Source organism: Pelodiscus sinensis, chromosome 3 (assembly GCF_052426305.1).
Source record: "Pelodiscus sinensis isolate ZL-2025 chromosome 3, ASM5242630v1, whole genome shotgun sequence".
NCBI classification, from domain to species: Eukaryota; Metazoa; Chordata; order Testudines; family Trionychidae; genus Pelodiscus; species Pelodiscus sinensis.
In genome coordinates, this window is record NC_143054.1 from 115890135 (window position 1) to 115914339 (window position 24205).

The 24205-nt window shown below is 46.3% G+C and overlaps 1 protein-coding gene across 1 annotated transcript; it reads left to right on the top strand.

Moving 5' to 3' along the window:
• Window positions 1–80: 80 nt before the first annotated feature.
• Window positions 81–24172, top strand: ACAT2 (acetyl-CoA acetyltransferase 2). Its single transcript, XM_006115010.3, has 9 exons — window positions 81–253; window positions 4318–4452; window positions 8386–8567; window positions 11105–11222; window positions 13626–13769; window positions 15836–15958; window positions 16793–16947; window positions 22215–22325; window positions 23923–24172. The coding sequence occupies exons 1-9, from the start codon at window positions 196–198 to the stop codon at window positions 24088–24090; spliced, it is 1194 nt and encodes a 397-aa protein (XP_006115072.3). The 5' UTR covers window positions 81–195; the 3' UTR covers window positions 24091–24172.
• The last annotated feature ends 33 nt before the right edge of the window (window positions 24173–24205 follow it).

Consider the following 24205-nt stretch of genomic DNA (forward strand, 5'->3'; position numbering starts at 1 on the left):
TCACGTGGCCAGTCCCCCGACAACACTCTCCCCCCCCCCGTGTCTGTCACGTGGTGCGCCTGCTTCCCTAGCTTAGCGCCTCCCCCCTGCCCGAAGGTGCTTGAGCGGGAGGAGCTTGAAGATCGGAGCCGGGCAAGTAGCGAGGGCGGCTGCAGGCGCGGGGCCGGTGCCATTGGGAGTCCGGCGGTGGCCACCATGAGCGCAGGCGGCTCAGAAGCGGTGGCGCTTGTTTCTGCTGCAAGAACCCCTGTCGGTGAGTGGCTCCGTCGTGCGGCAGAGTCATCCCGGGCCGCTGAGCTGCAGAAGCTACAGGCGGCGGGGGTCGGTGTTGATGTGGTGCCTGCAGGTGGCCGGGGGTCCCTGCTTGCTCTGGCACGCGTGTGCGGTTGCGCATGGGGCGGCTCCTGTTTTTGCACGAGTGGAGCGGGGGGGGGGGTACACGTGGGCTGGGCTCCCTCAGCTCGGGGCTGACTTGCAGCCCTGCGAACTGATTGAGGCTGCAGGAGCGGGTGGTCTAAGGCGCTGTGCTGCTTCGTCGCCGTCTCCCCAGCTGCCAGGTCTAGTTTCTGATGCACGCGAGGCGTGCCGCCCAAAGCTTACAGGGTGCTGTGGGGAGCCTTTGAGCCGGAGCATGCTAGAGATGCGCAGTAGCCCTTGCTACTCTTATTTGCGAATGGGGGAGGGGGATAAGGCTGATGCAGCTGAGTGGCTCGCTCCCATCCTTGCAGCAGCGTGGCCAGTGGGACCATCAATGGGACTCCGCCCAGGCCCAGGGCTTGCCTGGCACTGATTGGACAGAAGCTATAGAACCACGCAGGAAGGAGGTTTGGCGATTGCTTAGCCGGTGTCTTCAGTGCTTGCTGCTTTTGCTGGGATTGGCTTATGCGGGGTAGAACCATAACCTGCTGCCTGGGGCGGTGGGACGTGATTTAAAGAGAAAGCAAACGATCCCTCTTCGCTTTGGTCTGAGGCCAGCACTTTCTGTAGGGGGAAAGATGTAAAGGTAAACGTGGTGCAAAGCTTCAAGGATGTAGGTAGCATGCACATGACATACAGCCAGTATTTGAGTCGAATAAACAAAACCAGGTAAAGAGAAGCAATACGGTCTTTCTCAGTTGAATGGAATTCCTGCTGTGAAAGAATAGATGTTGTCAGGGACAATATCTGAGTGGGGATAGATGACTTGATTTTTATCCTCCTTTTATAGTCCGTTTTGCTTGGAGAGTTTTATTTATGCATGTTTCAGGCTAATCTTAGCATGGTAGGTCTCCCCATGCTATTTGTTTAAGCCAGAAATGGGGAGCCTTTTTTCTGTCACAGGCCATCGACCCTGCCCATCCAAAAAATCAAGGGGTACTCACTCATGGTGGGAGGGGCAGAGCCTCTAAGCTTTCTTCTCTTGCAGTGAGAGGGAGAGGGCACTCATCCTTGGGGAAGAAGGTGGCACGGAGGCTGTGTTGCTGGAACAATTTTCCACAAACTTTTTACCTGGCACCAGTGGCATAGCCAATATGGGATATTTGGGTGGGCCTCAACTTTGTGAGGGTGGGCAATTACAGGGGGATTGGGAGGCTAGGAGAGATGGGGGCCCTGTTTCCCTCAAGCCCCTCCAGCTTGTGGGGAGTGATGAATGGATCCTCTGGCCACAACCTTGTATCCAACTCCTAGAGGAGATACAGCTCTCAAGCATGCATGGTTCCCAACTCCCTTCCGAGTCCCACCAGCCCATGCTAGGCCCAGCTCAGATCACCTCTACCACAACCAATTGCCCTCTTGCCCTCCTTCCAGTAGCATATTAGCCACAGGGCCAACATGGGAACCCCAGAAAAATAGGTACTCTGATGCTCCCACCTACTCAGCCTGCCGAGGGCCAGATGGGAGAGTGGGGCTTGCTTCACTGCCTACCTGGTACTCCAGCTAGGGAGCAAGGTTGGAACACTGGGGCTTGCCCTGCTCCACTCACAAGGCACTGCAGCCAGGGACTCTCCTGCAGGCCAGGAGCAGAGCCCCAGGTGGAGATCTGGAGGTAGCTGGGACCCTGTATGCAGAACTGAAGGCAGAGACCTGGGTGGGGATCTAGCAGCAGCAACCATGACCCCACATGTGGGGCAGGAGCAGAGCCCTGGGCTGGTGTCTGGCAGTAGCCAGGCTGCCGCTTGCTGGCTAGTACCTGGGAATCCCATGCAGAATGTGGGGTGCTGCAGCACCCTTCACACCCACAGTTCCTGTGCCTCTGCACTGAGGCTAAGGGCTTTCTTCCTTGCAGCAAGGTGAACTGACAGTTGTGGCTCCAGCCGCGTGGAAGGGTGGAGTGAGAGGGGCCTGCAGGAATGGATGAAATTTAACAATGGGCAGGATGAAGCCCATGGGTTGTAGGTACCCCAGCTCTGGTTTAAGATATTGTAAACTGAGGTAAAGTGTATCTGGTCTGACCAGATTATGTCTGAAGATTAGTTCATAAATATTTATGATGATTTTGTGTTCTCCCTGACTCTTGTATCATTATATCTAATATACAAAGGAGAATGTTTGTATGTTTGTGCTCTAATAAGTTGGACACTATAAGAGCTACCGCAAACAAACTTCCCATGGGATAATCTTTAATCCAGGAGAAGGTACTTTTGGACCCAATTGGGCCGGAGCTCAAGTTGTAAAAAATCAAAAAGTAACCGGCCACGCTGCACTGCAGGGGCTGCCCCACCCACCCTAGGTCCCGTGCCCACTGCCTGTGACCCCCAACGCTGTCCAGGACTTGCCCCCTCCTACCCACGAGGTTACATAAGCGACCCTCTTTCTCCCCTCCTGCACTGGCATGTAGTGCCCTGACCCCCACGCGCACAATGGCTCAGGCACACTCCCTGTCCCCCACGGCACCTGCAGCCCCAGGCACAAGCTGGGGCGCCCCTCCCGTGTGTAACCTCCCCTCCACCCGGGGTCTCAGCCTGTCCCCTCCGAGGATGACGTGGACCTATATTTTAATCCCTGTAGAATCAGTGCAACTTTTCTACCATTCATAAAAAGATAATGTACTACTGTTTTTCTACATTTTGTTCCTCCGGTTTCCCGAGCAACGCCGGGTAACTCCAGCTAGTTGTTCATAAGTAGTTTTTTGAGAGAATATTCTTTTCCCTCCATGGTACTGATGGGAAAAGTGATACTCTATTAGACTATCACCTTTTTGGGGAGGGTGATAAAATAATATAAAGAAAGTAGACTGCAATCCCCAAATAGAACTAGTCAAGGTGAGTGTGTGTGGAATTTTTAGTAGGGATGTGAAGGAGTAGTTGATTTATCTGATAAGCAAATGCTTAATGGATATCAACAAGCTTGTCGACTAAGTCACTTCCCACCCCCTTTGCTGCCTCTATCAGAAAGAGGCAGCAAGGGGAGCAGATAGAAGGGGGTACTTCAAAGCATCAGTGCCACTTGGGGCTCTAGAGGCCGGGCTCCTGCGGTGGTGTTTCAAAGCAACAGCACTGCATGGAGCCTGGGGTCAGTGGGGAATCCCCAGCTGACCCCAGGCTCCATGTGGCGCTTTCACTTTTAGAGTGTAGCAACAACCGTAGGACTTTACCTACCCTTCAAAGGCAGAGGTGCCCTATCGATTATTCAATTTACCACAATTTAACATGCCTAATTTTTAGGACACAGTAAGAAATGGAAGCCTGGAAGAGTGTCTTATGGTTAGCTGGTATTAGGTCATATAGTTACATTTTAAGCTTCTCCTGAATTTTTTTTAGCTAGATCAAATGGGGATCCCAGAAGCCGCTTTTTTTGTTTGTTTTTTGTTTCCAGAATGGAAATCGTATTCCTTTTTTCCCCAAGACGCAGTATTCAGTGGAAATGATATTGCTAAAATCTTACTCCTACCCCTTCTCCTCCCCCCCCCCACACCTTCAGCTCTCCCTCAAAGAATTAACTAAACAAATGGCAGAGTAGTCAGACTATAGCACTTCAGTACTTTAAAGAGTAGGAAGCAGAACTAATCATGGGTTTAGAAAGGACCTTTTACAAGTCAATTTCTGCTGATGTACTGTATCTTAAAATTTAGCTGATCTGGTCTTGTCTAATGTGCTACTCTGATGATCAGTGTGAACTAGATGTTTTATTTCCTGTGTTCTTTTCTCCAGTCATTGACTTTGACTTGAGAAGGAGTAAAATGAATCCTGAATACAAAAACTAATTCTCTCTCCTCCCTGACCCTCTCCCTCGTAAGCTGTATAGTGAAATCTTGGGCAATTCATCCTCAGAATCTCTTTTGGAATCACAGGGTTAAAAAAACATAAAAATCAAATTGTTTGTTTTTTTTTCATATAGGTTCCTTTAATGGTGCCTTGTCCACAATTCATGCCCATGAACTGGGCTCTATTGTCATTAAAGAAGTACTGCAGAGGGCAAATGTCAATCCGGAAGAAGTATCTGAAGTTATATTTGGACAAGTCTTGACAGCAGGTAGTTTTGTTAATTTAATTCTTCAGCACTTGTACGAAAAGTTCCATTTACAAATGACAAGACAGATTTTTTTCTTTAGTTTTACAATGAGATATTATCTAGTGCAGGGGTGGGCAGTGATTATTGATGGGGGGGCACTCCAAGATTTTGGAAAGTGATTGAGTGCTGCACTCTTCCATGATATTAATGGAGGGGGTGCGAAGTCTGGGATGGAGGTTGGGTGCAGAAGGGAGCTTGGGGTAAGGGATTGAGGTACAGGAGGGAGAGTGGGGTCTGGGAGGATGTTTGGGTGAAGGAGGCAGATGTGACCTAGGGCAGGGAATTGGAGTGCATGGGTTTGGTTTATGATTTAGGGTAGGAGGGGATTGTGATCTGGGGCAGGAGATTGGGGTGCCAGATCTGGGAGGGGGTATGGGTGCAGGAGGGGGCAGAGGGTTTGGGTATATTGAGTGGTGAGGAAGGGAGGAGCTAGGGTGCCAGAGGTAAGTTTTGGCCAGGAGACTTACCAGCCAGCAGCCCAACCAGCCTGCCTGTCTGCGGAGCTAAATGCTTGCAGAGTTTACAGCGTTTCTCAGCCAGCCTGCCTTGAGCCTGCAAAGGCTACAGGGCCACATGCTTGTGTCAATAACTGAGCTGGAGGGAAGGGGGTCATGGTGCTTTGTGGGCTGCCTGTTATTCAAATGAGCAGCTCCCAGTGGCCAGTTTCTGGCCAGAAACCTGTCAATAGGATTGTGCTGGGGCTGGGGGCAGTGCCTGAAGTCTTGCCCCCCTCCCCTCTGGCATCACAGTTTTAAAAGAGAAATGGCCCGGCAGCCGTTTTTCTGAGCAGTGTGCAGGGCAAACACAGGAATCTGCCTGGGGCTCCCTGCTGCATCCGCGGGCTGGATCTGGCCCACAGGCTATATTTCACCCAGTCTTGATCTAGTGGAATATTATAATGATATTTGTTGGGATTTGTTCTCTGCTATACATTAGGGATGTTACATTTATATTCATTAACTAATCAAATAGTCAGTGGGATTTCCATTGACTATTCGATTAGTCAATAAGGGTGCCTACATCTTTGAAATGTAGCAAGAGCCCTGCCAAACTCTTGCTACAGTTCAAAAGTGGAAGCTCCGCAGGGAGCATGGGGCCAGCGGGGGACTCCCCCAGCTCCTGCTCCCCTATCCTTGCTGCCTCTCTGATAGGGTACGTCTAGACTACGGGGTTTTTTTCCGAAAGGAGATATGCAAATTAGCATTGAATTTGCATATAATCTTCCTATCGCATTTTCTAAAGCGAAAGTAGTCTGGATGCGTTTTTTTCCGGAAAAAAACTCCTTTTTCGGAAAAAAATGCTCTTCCTAAAAAAAGGAGGTTTATGCGGTTTTTCAAAAAAGGGTTTTTTTCCCCAGAAAAAACATGTCCAGACTACTTTCACTTTTGGAAAAAAAAAACCATAGTTTAGACATACCCATAGAGCAAGTGGGAGTGGGGGTGGGAGGGGCGACTAGTCCCATCACTAGTCGACTTTCCCATAAACTTATTCTTATCGGATAGTCGACTAGTTGTTTACATCCTTACTATACATTCATGCCCCTATTTTATTCTTCCATTGAAATAGGTTAATTTTAAAATGTCATGTTAATCAATACTATTCTTAACACTGTTGGCAGTTAAGGATTGAAGAAATCGGTTCCCAGCTTTACCTCAGCCCTCATTCTGAACACCATGTATAAAGCTGTAGCTATCTAATTTACTTTTCTTTTAATCCAAAGAGGAATTAACAAAGAGCGTATGTAACATTAATCACAGACTGTGACCTTTTACTGTTGTAACCAACCAACCTCTCATGCCCCCCTTGTCTCTTGTTAATCATTGCTTGCCATGGTAAGTGCGATTATTTTTTTTCTTCAATTGGAAACTCCTCAGAGCAAAGAGCTGCATTGTATCTGTCTGTAATGCAGTGTATGCACTTGTGATGCTCTAAAAATAATCCTTAGATTAAGATCCCATAAAGAGAAATTTCAGATTATTTTGATCAGGTAGAAATGCAGCTGTTAAAGCAGAAGACCACTTTAATATGTCTTTGAGTTATTTGAAATATAAATTTTACCACATAAGTTTTTATCTATTGGCTCAATTCTTTGTCCCCTGTATTCTGTAGTTCACTGAATGGTATGCACGCTTTTCTTTTATTAGTGAGTTTTGTACAAAATAGTAGGCACTTGCTTTGGCCTGGAGACTTGAATGCTTTATGTAATACAGTTTTCTCCATCAAAGGTTACAGAGCAAAGAATGAAAGCTTTTATGACTGTTGCTATATGCTTGAGTTGTATCTGTTTCCTAAGGAGTATATGCTAATATTTGGCCAATGTCTGTTTAGTTTTAGAAAAGCACTATTTTAGTTATGTCACATATTTGTCTGAAATCTGTAACCAATGAAAAAGGTTGTAAATATGATTTGTTTTTCAGCAAATTGTGGCAGTATGTATTTTTTACAAAGCTTTTACCTGTCTTTGCTAATAACAACAAAACTGACATATCCAAAATTATAATCTGGTAATCAAATACAGGAAAGTTCCTGACTGTTCTGAATTGCAGTTTGTTCCCCTGTCTCTTTTGTCTGTAGTGTAGATAAAGCTCTCTCTGACACAGATGGCAGAAGCACACTGTAGAATATAGTTGTTGTTGTTTTTTTTTTTTTTGTCTGCTCTGCTCTGAGCTCTTCAAAGAGAATTGCAAAACGACTGCATCAGGAGTAAGGATATTAAATTGCCGTTACCTAGTTAATTGTATAGTTGATACAATTTGTGTCGACTATATGATTAGTCAGTAGGACTGCTCTGCAGAGCTGCAGTGGGGATAGCTCCAGGAGCTGGCTTGAGCCTCCCCTGCTGCGGCTCTGCATTTTAAATGTAGTAAGAGCCACCAAGCTCTTACTACATTTAAAATGTAGAGGTGCACCCGGCTCATGCTGAGACCAGTAGACCCTGTTCACAGCAGATAGCCCTGTCCACAGGGGGCTCAGCTCTCCACAGGGACCCCTACAGGGAAGGTTGCTGCGAAGCAGCCCCTGTCTATCATCCAGGGACGGTACTGCGGGGAACCGGCTTTTAAGCCAACTTCCCCCAGCACAGGGTCCTGGTTTTCCCCCCACTTTTTGCCTCTCATAGAAGCAGCAGGGGGAGGTGCCGCAGGGAGTTCGGGGTGAGCGGGGACTGAAACAGTCCTTGCTTTCCCCGTGTTCCCACTGTGGTGCTTCAAGCCTTTGAAATGTAGCAGGAGCCCCTGTTTCAGTCCCTGCTCTTGCCATTTCCCCACTATACCTCTGTCTCCCCTGCCCCCCAGAGACCGTACTAAGGGGAACCAGCTTTTAAGCTGGCTCCCCCAACCACCAGCTCCCCCCCCCCCCCCCCCCTTGCTCTGCTGGCTGTGGGGGGAGTGACTAGTTGAGTCACTACTCAACTATCCGATAAGCTTTTGCTTACTGGATAGTTGGCTAGTTGCTTACATCCCTAATCAGGAGCCTTATAACAAACTCTTAAGAGTGTTGTGAGGGATGTGTTATTGCTCAAACAAAGTTGTGTGTGTTGAGGGTTTTTTTTTTTTTTTTAAACTTAGCTGAGGTAATCACACTACTTTAGGTAAATACAAAATTCCACTTAGGAAGAATTTCTAGCCGTGGAATTTATGTGAACAAAACCTTCTGGTGTCAGAAAGCAGAAGAATTTCTATGACTTGTCCCATTTGCAGAAAGTGCTGGTAATTACCTTATTGCAGTTTTCCCTCTGCCCCTGTCGGAGCTCAATTAGCTAACCCCTCTTACCTGCCATTTGTCACTGGGAATGAACTATAAACATGGGGGGCATCTTGTTGTCACTGAGAGGTACAGAATGTGTATGTTGGCCTATTTACCTCTGCATCTGTTCAGCTCTGTATATTCTCGCAGGCGCTGGTCAGAATCCTGTACGACAAGCCAGTGTTGCTGCAGGAATCCCATATGCAGTACCAGCTTGGAGCTGTCAGATGATATGTGGTTCAGGCCTAAAAGCAGTATGCTTGGGGGCTCAGTCCATACTGACAGGAGATTCGAGCATTGTGGTGGCAGGAGGCATGGAAAGCATGAGCAAGGTGAGACAATAGTCCTTTTTGGCAACTATAAAGGGTCAGGCATGATTACTATTTGATTTTAGCACTTTCATAATCTGGTAGGAACATCTTCAGTGGAAATTTTGGGAGTATTTCCTTTGTTTTTGAGCACTTAAAACTCTTAATGAGTTCAACTGGAGTAACAAGTGAGAGAATGTGGAATTGGTCTATACAGGCAGTCCCCGACTTACGCGGATCCGACTTATGTCGGATCCGCACTTACGAACAGGGCTTTCTCGCCCCGGAGGTCGAGGTAGCGGATTGCTACCTGCAAGCTCCGGGGCGAGAGAGCCCCGTTCATAAGCTGCTCCGGTGCCCCTGGTCTGCTGGAGACCGTCTCCAGCAGACCAGGGGCACCGGGCGGGTTTCCGCGCTTCTGAGGCTTTGCCAGAGCAAAGCCTCAGAAGCGCGGGAACCCTCCGCTGCTGCCGCTTCAGTCCCGGTGCCTGTGGTCTGCTGGGGACTGTCCCCAGCAGACCACAGGCACCGGGACTGAAGCGGCAGCCACGGCGGGGTCCCGCGCCTCTGAGACTTTGCCAGAGCAAAGCCTCAGAGGCGCGGCACCCCGCTGCCGCTGTGGCTCTGCTCCCCGTGTCCCTGGTCTGCTGGGGGGGGGGTGCAGCTAGTGTGCCCCCCCCAGCAGACCAGGCTTTTGTTTTGGACCCTGGGGCAGAGCAGCTGGGGCGCTGCCGATTGGTCCTGCAGCGCCGCTCTGGGCACTACTGGACCAACCCGGCAGCACCCCAGCTGCTCTGCCCCAGGTCCTGATTCAGCCGCTGCTGGTCAGTTTCAGCAGCGGCTGAATCAGGACGCCTGGGGCAGAGCAGATGGGGTGCTGCTGGGTTGGTCCAGTAGCACCGAGGAGTGGCGCTACTGGAGTAACCCAGCAGCACCCCAGCTGCTCTGCCCCAGGCGTCCCCAAGTCAGCTTCTGCTGAAACTGACCAGCGCTGACTACAGGAAGCCCGAGGCAGAGTTGCTCTGCCCCGGGCTTCCTGGAATCAGCTGCTGATCAGTTTCAGCAGCAGCTGACTTGGGGACGCCTGGGGTTCTTAAGTTGATTCTGTATGTAAGTCAGAACTGGCAGTCAGTTTCAGCAGCGGCTGAATCTGGACGCCAGTTCCGACTTACATACAGATTCAACTTAAGAACAAACCTACAGTCCCTATCTTGTACATAACCCGGGGACTGCCTGTATATTAGATTTTTGTTTTTCCATTATAGGTTAAACTTTGCTAAAAGTTACCACTATTTTTGTAGACTTCTCTTTTTTAAATACATCTATTACATTTGTCCTCTTCCCCTAACCAATACCTCTTTAGTGTTTTCCTTAAATGCTGGTTTTGGTTTTTCAAAACTATCAATTATTTCTGCACCTTCAATCATATCCTCCAGCTATTCACTTGAGCAATCTTTTTTTCCTAGTGAGACTATTTTTAGATGTAATTTATTAAAACATGCATTTATAATGATATATGTAAAAGGAAAGTCAGAATAGATTTGTAGTGGTCTGTAACTTGAATTAAGCCTTTACTGAAATTCAAGATGTAATTTAGGAATTTTAGTGTGACATCTAATAAAGAGATCCTGTTATGTGACTGCACGTAATGTGAAAATAATATTGTTTAAAGTATAGATGTAAATAATAAATATTCCTATTTAAAATCTAGAAAGAGAAATTTAAAGAGAGATTCACTTAAGGCCTGGTCCAAAGCTCACTGTAATCAATGAGAATGTTTTTACTGATTTTGGTAGACTGTACTAATGCTGATATGAACCCTGATTGATCAGAATAAATCCTTCTAAACTGAGCCTAGACTTCTTGACCACCTTTTTTCTTTCTGAACTTTGCTGTTTAGGAGGATAGATACTAGTTTTTGATGGTGGGGAATGGGGATGTATTTGGATAACTTTGCAAATTCTGGTAAAATTGCTTATTTCTCTTATCTCCATGCTCCAGGGATGCAATTAGAGTGTCTCATAATTTATCATTATTCTTGGCAATAATTATAAATGCAACATCTGGCTTAACTAGAGAGGGAATAGAAACCTTGGAGACAAGACTGATTACACTGTGTTTTTAATTTATATTTCAAACCTATTTTAATTTCCCTCTGTCCCCATGACAATGAATAGCTTGCTCCTGACAAAAGGCAGTGGCAGTATTGCTGCTTGCTCTGCAGGATGCCCAAATGCGGGAGTAATCTGAAGACTACTTATCTCATTTGTGAACTGTCTGTTGGCTGGGCAACACAGTGCCTTCTGCTGACTCACTATTAGATTGAAAACCTTGGAGTGAGAGAATTCACTTGCTACTTGATGGCTGGAAATGAGACAAAACTAAATGGGTGGCCCCTCCTCTGCTAGTTGTTCTTAGGTCTTTTATTCATTATATTGGAGAGGTTTCCTTTGGCTTTCAGACTAAGGTCTGACTTTGCTGAAGAGATTGGGTGTGAGAGAGTTCTTCCCAGCAAATCCCTAACAGTCTTCTAAATTTCTCTCAAAATATTTTATTTGCAGGCTCCTCATTTAGTTCATATGCGAGCTGGAGTGAAAATGGGGGAGGCCTCTTTGCAGGACAGTATAATCAATGATGGTCTTACAGATGCTTTTTACCATTATCACATGGGTATAACAGGTAAGTAGCAACAGTTAGAGACTTTGTCAGAAGGGACAATCATGATTATCTAATCTGCTCTTCTGCATATTACTGGATCACAGAACCTCATGCAGCCACTTCAGTAACTCAACCAGAGATTATGGGCTTACTGCAGAAGTAAATCTTGGTTTAAAGACTTGAAATTACAGTGAATCTACCATTTTACTCTAGTTCTCAACTAGGGATGTGAAAGGTTGACCAATAAACATCATCACCCTTAAATGGGTGATGCTTATCAGTTCTGGTTAACCTGTGGGGGTTGGATCAGCTCCCTGCCCTCCATGCACTGAGGCTCTCCAGCCCAGCTGCAGCAGCCTGTGACAAAGTGGGGATTGTATTAACTCTGTTTGCTTGTTATGTCATATGTGATTTCTGCTGTCCTGTGCTGCTTAGTCGTAACTCTCTGTGTATGTGCTTCAATTTCCCTGGGCACTGCACTGGTGCCCAGCTGGGCTTAAAGTTTTGGGTGTGACTCTCACTGAGGGGGAGGCTGCCTCAGCTCAGCACAAGCACAATAGCTCAGACTCACTTTTAACATGAGCCTAGGTGCGGGGGTGCAACCAAGTGACACCTTTTTGCCTGGGAGGCCAAGCTGGAGCAGTCCTCCCTGCCTGCTCCTTCTTTAACTGGTTAAACTGGATGTTTCTTCAATTAAACAGGATTTTATATCCCTGTTCTGAACAATTAATTGTAAATTAGCATGGGGATGGGAGTGCAGTGTATAATTCTGGAAACTTTAAAATGTGATTTTAAATATACTTCAATAGAAATTAAGTAATAATTAAGAAATAGACTATGATATTTACAAGTTCATATTAATTTTTCCTTTTATGTTTCATATTATAAAATGGACTTGGAAAGGATACTTAACCATCTGCGCTAGCACGGTCAGTTGTAGGGAAGAAATTTGATCTGCCTTATCTGTTTCTCTCTTCACCATGTTGTCCTACTCTACATCAGATATTGATGTAATGCTTTGTAACTGATATCTGAAATTAATCTCTGAATTCAAATTTTAAATTCTTTTCCCCCAGACCTCTAAGTAAAAGGCCAGTACTGGAGAACATGCACAAATGTGTAGGTAACAGTTCTGCACTGGAAAGGGTAATGAGTCTTCAACCTCTGAATTTATGAAAATAGTGTATCTTCTATGGTACAGTCTTTCCAATGTAGAGTTGCTGCAGAGATACTTGAACACAGCTGTCCAGAGCAATCATAGAACACTAGAACTGGAAGGGACCTTGAGAGGGCAGAGGACTGGACTCGATGACCTCATGGCAGGACCCTGTTCTGTCTAGACCAGCGGTTCTCAAACTTTTTGGGCTCCGGGACTCTTTACATGCGTAAAAATTTATGCGGAGCCCCAGTGGTCCACTGATTGTATGTGTTGTACCTATCAATGTTTCCAGTTTGTCAACCTTGTGGAGCCCCTGGAGATGTCTTGCGGAGCTCCTGGGGCTCCGCGGAGCACAGTTTGAGAAACACTGGTCTAGACCATCCCTGATAGATTTCTGTCTAACCTGCTCTTAAATATCTCCAGAGATAGAAATTTCACAACCTTCCTAGGCAACTTATTCCAGTGTTTCACCACCCTGAGGCTGTGTCTACATTGGCACCCTTTTCCGGAAAAGGGATGCTAATGAGACCAGTCGGAATTGCAAATGCCGCGAGGGATTTAAATATCCCCCGCGGCATTTGCATGAACATGGCTGCCGCTTATTTCTGGCTTGGGGTTTTGCCGGAGAAGAGCGCCAGTCTAGACGGGATCTTTCGGAAAATAAACCCTTTTCCAGAAGATCCCTTATTCCTAAAAGGGTTTATTTTCCAAAAGATCCCGTCTAGACTGGCACTTTTCTCCGGCAAAACCCCGAGCCGGAAAAAAGCGGCAGCCCTGTTCATGCAAATGCCGCGGGGGATATTTAAATCCCCCGCGGCATTTGCAATTCCGACTGGTCTCATTAGCATCCCTTTTCCGGAAAAGGGTGCCAATGTAGACACTGCCTGACAGTTAGGAAGTTTTTCCTAATGTCCAACCTAAACCTTCCTTGCTGCAGTTTAAGCCCATTGCTTCTTGTCCTATCCTCAGAGGATAATGAACACTTGATTTTTGCTTGTGCAGAACTTTTTGTTTTTTAAAGCAACTCTGGATGGTGATCAGGGGTGGACATGTTCAGCCCCAAAAGTGAATGTAGGAGAAAGCCATGAACAAGTGAAACTAGGGGCTCAGAATGAGCAGTGTTCTGTAAGCTTAACTGACTGCTACCAGGATACATTGTCTTAATAGGCATTCTGGAGTTTTAACTTAAGGCCTAGTAAACAGTAAATTATTGAGTCTTACCCCACCCCACCCCCATTCAAAACTGATATTTTGTTTTCTTTCAGCTGAAAATGTGGCCAAGCAGTGGCAAATTAGCAGACGAGAACAAGACCAATTTGCTGTACAGTCACAGAACAGGGCAGAGAGTGCACAGAAAGCTGGCTACTTTGATAAAGAGATTGTTCCTGTTCTTGTGCCTTCTAGGAAAGGTAAGTATGTGTGTGTATTTAAATAAAAACTGTCATTGGACTAGCTGGGCCTTGACTATCCATTACTAATGGTGTCTTTGTGGAAAACCTATTTTACAGGTGGAGGGAGGGAGGGGGGCTCGGCTCCTCTTTTCACTCTTTAACAGTGAGGGAGGCTTTTTGAAATGAGAGAGAGAAGATGGAAAAACATTGATCAGAATTTCCAAATGTAATTTTATTTTTTATATGGAGATATACTCTCTCATAGAGCTGGAAGGGACCTTGAGAGGTCATCTAGTCCGGTCCCTTGCCCTCATGGCAGGGCCAAGTATCATTCCTGACAGATTTGCCCTAGATCCCTATATGGCCCACTCAAGGATTGAGCTCACAACAGTAGGTTTAGCAGGCCAGTGCTCAAACCACTGAGCTATCCCTCCTCCCTTAGTTATCCCTAAGCACATACGTAGAATATAATTATTATATTGCTGATCCTACATTCTTCTTTGTGGCTAGACCCCTCACTTCAACAGGGCTTCTGTCTACATGGAGTCAGTTGAGTTACATTAGAGTAATGAGTTACATTAGACCTATGTTACGCTAAATTTAAAACATATTCACACTCACCCTGATACTCACTGCATAAACCTCACTCAGTGGTGAACTACATAATGAAATAGCCTAGAGAGTCATTCCATTATACTTAATTATTTGTGGATTTTCTCAAAGCCTGCCAACTTCTTAATATTGTCTGTGAGATTCTTTTTTTTTTTTTTTATTAAGTCGCGGGGTGCTTTTTTTTTTTTAATAGATTAGCCTTTGGCCTCAGGATCCATTTTGGGGCGGGAGAGGACTTGCATATACTTTGTATTAAATTCACACTCCCTAGATTCATTAGTCTGTTGAACTCCAGGAGCATATCATCCCATTTCTTTGTATTTTGTAAAATAGCTAGTTAGCACTCACATATTGTGCCGCTAGGCTGACTGCCCAGTCAGTAAAGGGAGAGGAAAAAACCCAAACTGAACCACTGAAGGCTTCTTTGACATCAACTTGTATAATATTAATATCCATAAAGGAAATACACAGAAACCTGTTGGAAAACACTAACTTGCCTGGGCACTCATTAATGGATCTCCAAGTCACCATGTTGTTTCAGGCCAATTCCACAAGCCAAATACATGGGGAAGGGTTGGAGCTTAACTTCATTTACAAGTTTAATTCTTATGCAAATGGAATGAACAGACACTTCTGCTGGCTCGCACACTACCTTCCACAACTTAATGAATTAACCAACCAACCAACCAACCAAATAATGCATGTGCTAATTGTTCAGTTTCTTGAACAATCTACTCTCTGTTTCCCCCCCCCCCCCCCTTCCCTTATTTATTCTTGGATCCGGACTTCTTATACTCCAAGTAATTGGAAGAAGTTGGTTGTGCCTATGAAAGTTCATGATACCATCTACATGTTTTGTTTGTCTTTAAAGCACTACTAGACTATTCATTGTTTACGTTTTTCCTACAAGATTCTGTTCCCTAATGAGCCGTTCTAGCAGAAGGATGATTAGGAAATAGCAGAGAGGAAAATTGTTTTTGAACAGGCAGGCAAATTTAGCAATTGGGATTTTCATGGTATTAAACTTTTCCATGGTGGTTTCAATGTCTTTTTCTGTGCTGCTGCTTACCATGTCCTTCTAAAATCTGTTCAGCACAATCACCACCCTTTTCTTTCAACTCTCATTAAAATCTTGCTTTCATAGCATCACTTACAGAAAATACTTGTTTCAGAAAGCCCAAGTGTAAAGTAGCCATATGCACTACTACCAGCGCCTGGAAGCATTTAGGTAGATTATGGGGCTAAAAATAAACTTGAAGTTCTTGTGTTTTGTTATAATCCTGACAACTATGAACTTGAAAAATTAAACACATTCCCACCCTCCCCCCACCCCAGTTGTGTGATATATTCCTTAGTGGCTACTACATAGAAGTTACTCTTTGTTCTACAGCTATTTTGCTCGATTTAGAACCCTGTTACAAAAGTAAAGTTGCACGGAATTGATCTCAAATTCATGTCTGACCATTTTGCAGGTCCTGTAGAAGTTAAAGCAGATGAGCATCCTCGCCATGGAAGCACCCTAGAAACAGTATCAAAGTTAAAGCCTTGCTTTCTGACAGATGGAACTGGAACAGTAACTGCAGCAAATGCCTCAGGTTTGTAGATGGGTAAACCAACATGCAGTAGGACAGCAATTGCAAGCAGCTCAGGACAAGGATATATAGCACTGAGCTCAACTGCACATATTATAACTTGCATATCTGTGTGCACTTTTCCCCTAAATACTGCTGTAGTAAGATGATGTGCAGGAGACTTATGTCATGTCAGTATCACTGTTTTCAACTCAAAACAGCCTGTCATGCCATGAAGTCAAAAATGCTTTTATTACTGACATATCTCAGCAGTGTCCACATTTCCCTGGTTCCTCATCCTTCTGTTTCTTAGTCTAACTGTATTTATCACTCCTTCCCCCCGCCCTCATTTTAGCATTTCTGCTTGACTCCAGTGGTCTTCCTGCACATTCAGTACTAGCCATAGATTGTATATAGGAAAATCAAACACCCAACACTAAAAAATTGGCATTATCATGGGATTAAACTTTTCCATAGTGGTCTCAATGCCGTTTTCCATGCTGCCTCTTACACTTACCATGTCCTTCCAAAATCTGTTCTTCACAGCCACCACCTTTTTCTTTCAACTCTCTTGTTAAAACCTTGCTTTCACAGCATCACTTACAGGAAGTATGCAGCACATAACTCCACCCAACATAAAGGTGTGTGCTCATCTGTGCCTACTGATGAAACCTGTCACATCTTCACCAAAACCAGTGGAGCTGCACAGACTTACACCCGCCTCGATATCTATAACCTGTATACTATCTTACTTGTCAAACCTTTAATTTAGACTCACTCTTTAGGGAAGGGACCCATTGCCTTTTTACTGTGAAGACTCTAACAAATAAACTTAAGCAATTATTCACTGCTCTGCAGGTGTGAATGATGGAGCTGCAGCTGTAGTTCTTATGAAGGCATCTGAAGCAGCTAGAAGAGGTCTTACTCCATTGGCGCATATTGTGTCCTGGGCTCAAGTGGGTTTAGAGCCATCCATCATGGGAATAGGACCTGTCCCCGCAATAAAGAAAGCTGTAAGTAGTAGCAGAAGAAACATTACTTGTCAAGTTTCCCTTTGACCATCCAGACTTAGTTTTTCTCAGTGAAAAGCCATAAATGTAGCATCTAATAATTATATAATGGAGACCATGGGAAGTGTTGATTCTTTTTTGCCAGGATTAGTATCTGCATTGTTATTTTTAGACAAGGTTTTATGTGGGTCAAAAGTAGAAACTAGCTTAGTTCATGGAATGCCTCTCAATTGTCATACAGAAAGCTTTAACCTAATAGTAACTCTTCTAAAGGTGAACAGGACTGATACATGAGAGATGAAAGGGCGGAGAAAAATAAAATGAGAAGACCCTGAAAGGTTAAGTTTTTTGAAAATGCCAGTGCCATTTCTGGACCACTGCCTGTAGCAGCTTCCTGCCAAAACTGTGAAGTCAGAAAGTCCATTTTATAGCAGCTGATAGAGATGTTAATCCATGACCATGTTGCTGCCTTGCAAATTTCTGTAACGGAAGCACAAGCCCTTTCTATGCAATTGCAATGTCTTGTGTGGTGCACCTGATGCCTTGTTTGCCTCCAAAGGTGCATAGCTGGATCCATTTAACTGATTGTTTAGGGCTTCCTGCTCAGTGACCCTCTCTGGATCCCTGCTTTTGAATCTGTGACCCTTGCCTCCTTCCCTATTTTTATTCCTATTTGTTATCCCTCATAATCTTTGTGATGTCTGGATCCAGTGACTGCTCCCCTTATGCAGAGTGAGAGGAGCCTTTAGACTTAGATGGGCTTGTAACCCCCCCCCAAATACTCAGAGCTTCAATAGTGACAGAGCAACTGTGTCTCTTGGCTCAGCTCTCCATTTACCTGTATTGCACTAGGGCAGTGTTTTCCAATTGGTGCTCCGCGGAACCCTGGGGTTCCGCGGAGCAAAACGAGGGGTTCTGCAAGGAGCTGGTGCTCCCCCGCTCCCTCTGAAAAAGAGAGAGAGAGAGAGCCGGCTAGCCAGCAGAGGCATGGGCGGTGAGTTGTGTGGGCTTGTGGTACCCACGCTCCAGCAATATTTGGAGCTGGAGCGGGTCCCGACTCCCTCCCACCCCGACCCCAAAGCGTCTCTCCCCCGTCCCCATCATGCGCAACCTTCCCTGAGCTCCCCCTCGCTGGCTGCTGCTGCCCTGCACAGCGCGCTCAAACCAGTGGGTGGAGAGACGCCCAGACGTGACGTGACGTCACGGCCCGGGATTTTAAACTTGCTGGGCGCTGTGATGCGCCGCATGGCTGAGTTGCGGGTTCGGAGTCCGGGGACAGAGCACAGACTCCGGCCCCACAAAGTGGAAGGCAGAAGGTACGGGAAAGGGAGAGAGAAGGAATGGAAGGGGCTTGTGCAGAGGGAAAGGGGAAGGGCTGGGAGAGGAAGGTGCTTGGTGCCTTCCCCTCCGCCTCGCACAAAGGGACAGGGTGGAGGAGAGATAAATGGCAGGGGGCCAAGCGCAGACAATGAGGAAAAGAGCAGGAGGGGAGATGTCAGTGGGAGGGGAACAGGGTGATGCTGGGAGGGGAGAAGGTAAGGGCATTGGGGGCTAGAGGGGTGAGGGGAGGTGCTGGGAGAAGGCTTGAAAGAAGGGGTGGGCATGAGGAAGGCTGGGATGGAGCAAGTCATGTGAGAGGGCACAGGGTTCCCATGTGAGGGGAACGGGGGCAGAGGGTGGTGAGGGGTGGGCATAAGGGAAAAATGGAGCAAAGGGGGCAGGAGAAGTGAGGGAAGGGGGAGGCACCAGGAGGGTGCAGGGGTAAGGGGATTCTGGGGGTGAAGCAGAAGGGCAGATACCTGCAGTGGAGGGACCACCATCAGAGGAGAGACGCAGGGCAGGTTTGTAGGGGGAGGTGTTAGAAAAGGGGATGAGGAGGGGTAGTTCACATGATCAGAGTGGGGCTACTGGAGAAGTGGGCACAGGGAGGAGAGAAGGGCTGGTTGAGGGGGGCAGGTTGCAGGAGGGCTGAGGACAGTGAGAAGAGCAGGAGTCAGGACAGCAGAGCAGGGTGAGGAGTGATGGGGCAGGAGGCACCAGTTGAGCTGACATGGCAGCAGAGGGAGAAGGTAGAGGTTTAAAAATACTTAACTTGGGTGGCACATCCAAACAAGCCACATGAACTCAGTACTGGTGCACAACACAAAATTCATTTTGCTCATGTGAGGAAACTCTTAGGCTATGTCTACACTGGTTGTTTCTTGCACAAGAACACATTCACTCTTCCATGTGCGAACTGTGCTTTTGCAGAAGAGCATCTATGGCAGTGTGGACGCTCTCTTGCCTAAGAAAGTGCGGATGGCCATTTTAGCCACAGGGCTTTCTTGCTCAAGAAATTCATGTTGCCTATCTACACTGGCCTCTTGTGCAAGAATAGTTGCTTAAAAGGGCTTATTCCTGAGTGGGAGCATCGTAGTTCTTGCGGATGAAGCCCTGATTTCATACATGAGAACGTTAGTGTACTTGCGCAAGAACACACGGCCAGTGTAGACAGGCAGTAAATTTTTGCGCAAGACCGGCCGCTTTGGCGCAAGATCGTGCCAGTGTAGACACAGCCAAGGGGAGGGAGGAAGGCAAGGGCAGGGAATCAGCACTGGCTCAGCATGTCTACATGGTTTGGGGGAAGGTGCAGGGAAATTGAGCTCAGCTGGGTTGCAGAGTGGGGAGGTCTGGGGGTGTGTGTGTGTGGAGCTCAGAGCTCAGTTTGACTGCAGGAGGAGGGAGGTGCCAGGAACTGGGGCTAGACTCAAGGGGAGGGAGGGACAGGGAATGGGTTCTTGGCTCAGCAGTTTTGTGGGGCTTGGAGGAAGTGCAGGGAAATGGGGCTCAGCTGTGTTGAGGGAAGCATGCAGGGAACCAGTTCAGGGCTCAGCTGGGCTGAGGTGGATGGGAGAGGGCATACAGAACAGACGGGTAGCTCAGCTGGGCTGTGAGGGGCTGCAGGGACTGGTGCTGCGCTCCCTTGGATTGTGAGGGATGGTTTTGGGGGAAGTGCAGGGAACCAGCAGAGGTGGACAGTTCGGTTGCAGGGGGTAGAGGTGCAAAGAAGCCTAGTGGGGAAAGGGGGGGGGGACCAGGAGCCCTGAAATGACCTCCCCAGGTCCAAAAATTCCTCATCTGGGACCAGTCAGGTCTAGAGGGTGCCAGATCAGGGAGGTCCAACTCCTACCCAAGTCCTCTCCTCGCTCCCTCCCTCATAGCCAGACACCCTACCTACCACCCAGACCTTGTCCCCTTCCGCCTCCCAGATCCTGCACCCCATCCCTATCCTGCTCCTTGGCAGCCCTGCCATCCGCCCTGGCCCCAGCACCTTGCCTCACACCCCAGGACTCAGCACTGCCCTGGCCCTGGCCCCAGCACCCTGCCATCCACGCTAGCACCCAGCAGCACCCTGTTCCTTGTCCCAGCACCCTAGTGCTCAGAAGGACCATGTCCCTGACCCCAGCACCCTGCCACATGATCCAGCATCCTTCCACCCAGCAGCACCCTCTCCCTAGCCCCAGCAGCACATTTGGGACCATATTACTGAGGCTTGGGGGATTTGGGAGGAGCTTTTTTTTTTTTTTTTTTTTTTTTTTGCATCTCACGTGTGTGACCCGACTGACTTTTCTGTGGGTCAGTGACCTTTGACTCAAAACAGGTTCCTCACCCCTCTCATATATAAAGACAATGCTAAAACCTTTTGAGTTTGACATTTTATTTAAAAATGAAGCCAGGCTAACAAGCACCCAATTGGGACCAAACCCCCATTTCACTGCAGCATCATAACACTCCTGCACCACCTGACCCCAAATCTGAGCCTATCATAGACTGGAACCCCCTGTCCTGAGCCTCTTGCATCCCCACATCCTCAGTCTTCTGCCACAACATTCCTCCACCATCCACACATCACAAATCTGTGTCCTGAGCCCATCACTCACAACCTTCTTTCCCTGAGCCCCTCACATATCCAGCCCAAATTCCTGCACCCTCACATCCACAAGCCCTGGCTTGCTTAGCACCCCAACCTTCCACCTGAACCCAACACTTGCCAGCCTAGAGCCCCCTCCCTGAGTCAACAGCCCCTTCTCCTGCAGCCAAATTCCCTCCCAGAGTTTGTACTTCTCACCCCTTCCCACACCCAAATCCCTCATTCCCACACCTCACTCTCACTAGGTTGAGACAGGTATAAGGGTTGGGGATAGCAAGTGATGGAGAAGAAGGGAACAGAGCGAATAAGGCCTCACAGAAGGGAGATGGGGGAAGGAATGTGATTTTCATAAATTGGTGGGTCCCTCTCTCCTCCCCTGCCCCCCAATTTTATTTATTTATTTTGCTTGACAAGCCTAGGGGTTCCTTGAAATTCTGAAAAGCTAAAAAATTGGGAAACACTGCACTAGGGGAAGAAAGAGTCCTGCCTGCCAGTTCTATAATCTCCATCACCTCTGTATGTAGAGCGACACTCCTTGTTCTCCTCTAGTTGTTGATGTACACCACAGTGGTTGCATTGTTCAACTGGGCCAAAACATGCTTAGCCTCTGGAACTTTCTGTATGGCAAGCTTGACAACTCTGACAGGCTGATGTGGGATGCCAAAGCTACCTGTGTCCCAGGGAGCTTGGGCCTCCTGTAGACAGGAGTTGCTGCCTCTGATACAGTGGCAGGGGCTCTCCAGGAGTGGGCTGGGAGCCAGGTACACACTACCTGCTCACCCCACCCTTGGGGACCATTTTAGTAACCATGTAACTGTTAAATTGTTGCAACTACACAATTACTAAACAATCCCCAATGTAAAGTTACTTCCTTTAAAATATCACAAAATATTTTCAAATATTCAGCATATAGTATTATACAGGGCTGTCAAAACTGGTATGTTTTAAAAATTAAATATTCCTTAATGCTGCTGTATTTCTACTTCAAGCACTATTTACTGGTATATTGCTGGAATAATGCTAATACCAATGAAGCCTGGAAAAGGAAGCTCAACAATTCTCTCACTTGTGCCACAGGTGGCTCTAGTGAACACTATGGCAAACAGCTTATATGTAGGCTTACTGTAGAACTAAAGGTCTTCACAGTTGTCCCCCACAGTGACATTTTGTAATCAAGTGTAGTAGTGGATATTAGTAGTTTTGCCTCATTTAATCACTAAACTTGGGGGTAAATGAGCCAAAGTTACAGAAGAGAGTGTTAGCCCATGATCTCTCTAGTCAAACCAAGGTAAGTTCTGATGGGACAAAGACCCTCCATTGGCCACTAAAGTACAATCTCCTTATTTGTTATATTTCGTAGGTTGACAAAGCAGGTTGGACACTGGAACAAGTTGACTTGTTTGAAATTAATGAAGCATTTGCATCACTAGCTGTAGCAATAACTAAAGAACTGAAATTGAATCCAGAGAAGGTACGTAATAGGAGAAAACTTAAATTTCAGCAGTTCTTTATAAAACAATGGTTTGGGTTAATTCACTCCTGAGAGAGGGAAACATTTAATTTTTTCCTAATTATATCATATGCTGTCCAAACTAAGCTGCATGTGCAGCCCCAATATAGCTTTGCTTCTATCCACAAGTGGTTGAAATCACAGAAGTTAGGCTGAGGTTACACTGTAAGGGAATTCTTATTTCACTGACAGGCTAACTGGCTGTGTTCAGGAATCTGATTCTCTAGTACAGAGGCTGACAACCTTTCCAGACTAGTGTCCCCTTTCAAAAATCTAATCTCTCACAGCCCCGTTTCACCCCTGCTTACACAGACATGTAGAAGTGCCAATACTTAACTGAAAAATTACTTCATCATATAATCAATTGGAATATACATTACTTCTACCCCCGCGCCCTCCCCCCCCTTACTGCCTCTATCAGAGGCAGGGGGTGGAGGGAGAGAAGAGTGCAGGGAGCAGGAGCTAGCTTAAGTTGGTTTCCCCCAATAGTCTCGAGGGGAGGACGGAGGCACAGTGGGGGACTGGGCACAGCTCTTACTACATTTAAGAGGCAGTGCCAGAGGGAGCCCTGTAGTTCCCCTTATTGACTAATTGATGGAAATTCCAACTAAGTGAACTGATTAAATGTACTCTAACATCCTTTATATCAGGAGTGTCCAAACTTTTTTCAAAGAGGGCCAGATTTGAAGTGAACATGCGTGAGGGCCGACCATTTTGCCTGACATTCTTTGAACCATTAAAATTAAATGCAAATTAACTATTTTATGCAAAGTTTATTGCAAACGGCATACTTTTCATTTTGTCACATGGATGACAAATCTAAACAGGTGTTAAATCACTCTGCCTTTCATATCTGAAGACCAGATGGAAAAAAAATCCAGGAAGCTGAAATGTCAGGAACATTGTAAAGTACATTACATATTATTGGTAATAAAGGTTGTCTGTCAATTTTAAGTTCAAAAAATATGAACAGGAACATAACACCAAGTATATATGTTGTGTCCAAATATATTTATAACTGATTTAGACCAACTGACATTAACTGAGATTTTACAATGTATTCATCTCAATACATATGGATTCGTTGGGGGCCATAAAAGATAGATATTGCCAAATTACCTGGGGGGCCGTATTAAACCGGAACGCGGGCCGCAATTGGCCCGCGGGCCGGACTTTGGACATGCCTGCTTTATATACTTATTGTACTAATCACTGTATAGCATACAGAGCAATATAAACACATCATACGAAATTTTAATTTGTACAGACTAGATTCAGAAGCCAGTGTTTATGTAGCTTGTTACAAAACTAAGCAAGTATCTAAAGGAATATATATACCCTGTGGAAGATCCCTTTGTACAAAAGGCATATATACCCACTGTTAACTACATGCAGTTTTTAAACTTAATTTGCACTTTATTCTGCAGGAGTGGGGACTGAAGTTTAAGACCTGATGCCTGTTGTGGAGGGGGCAAATGGGGAAGGAAACTGAGAACCTCACCTACTTTGCCTATTTCTTACTAATTATCTATATAACAAGGCTGATTTTATTTTTCAGGTTAACATCGAAGGTGGAGCTGTTGCTCTTGGTCACCCTCTGGGTGCCTCTGGTGGTCGTATTCTTGTTACGCTTCTGTACGCACTAGAACGAACAGCTGGAAAACGTGGTGTTGCTGCTCTTTGTATAGGAGGGGGAATGGGAATAGCTATGTGCATTGAAAGATGAACATAGTTCAGTCCCCTCCCTGCCTATGTGCACCAAGTTAAAGCTTTCAGCTTGCTAATAAAGCTATGCTATTTAGACAAGATTGAAGTTAGTCATTGAAATAATTCACTAGAGC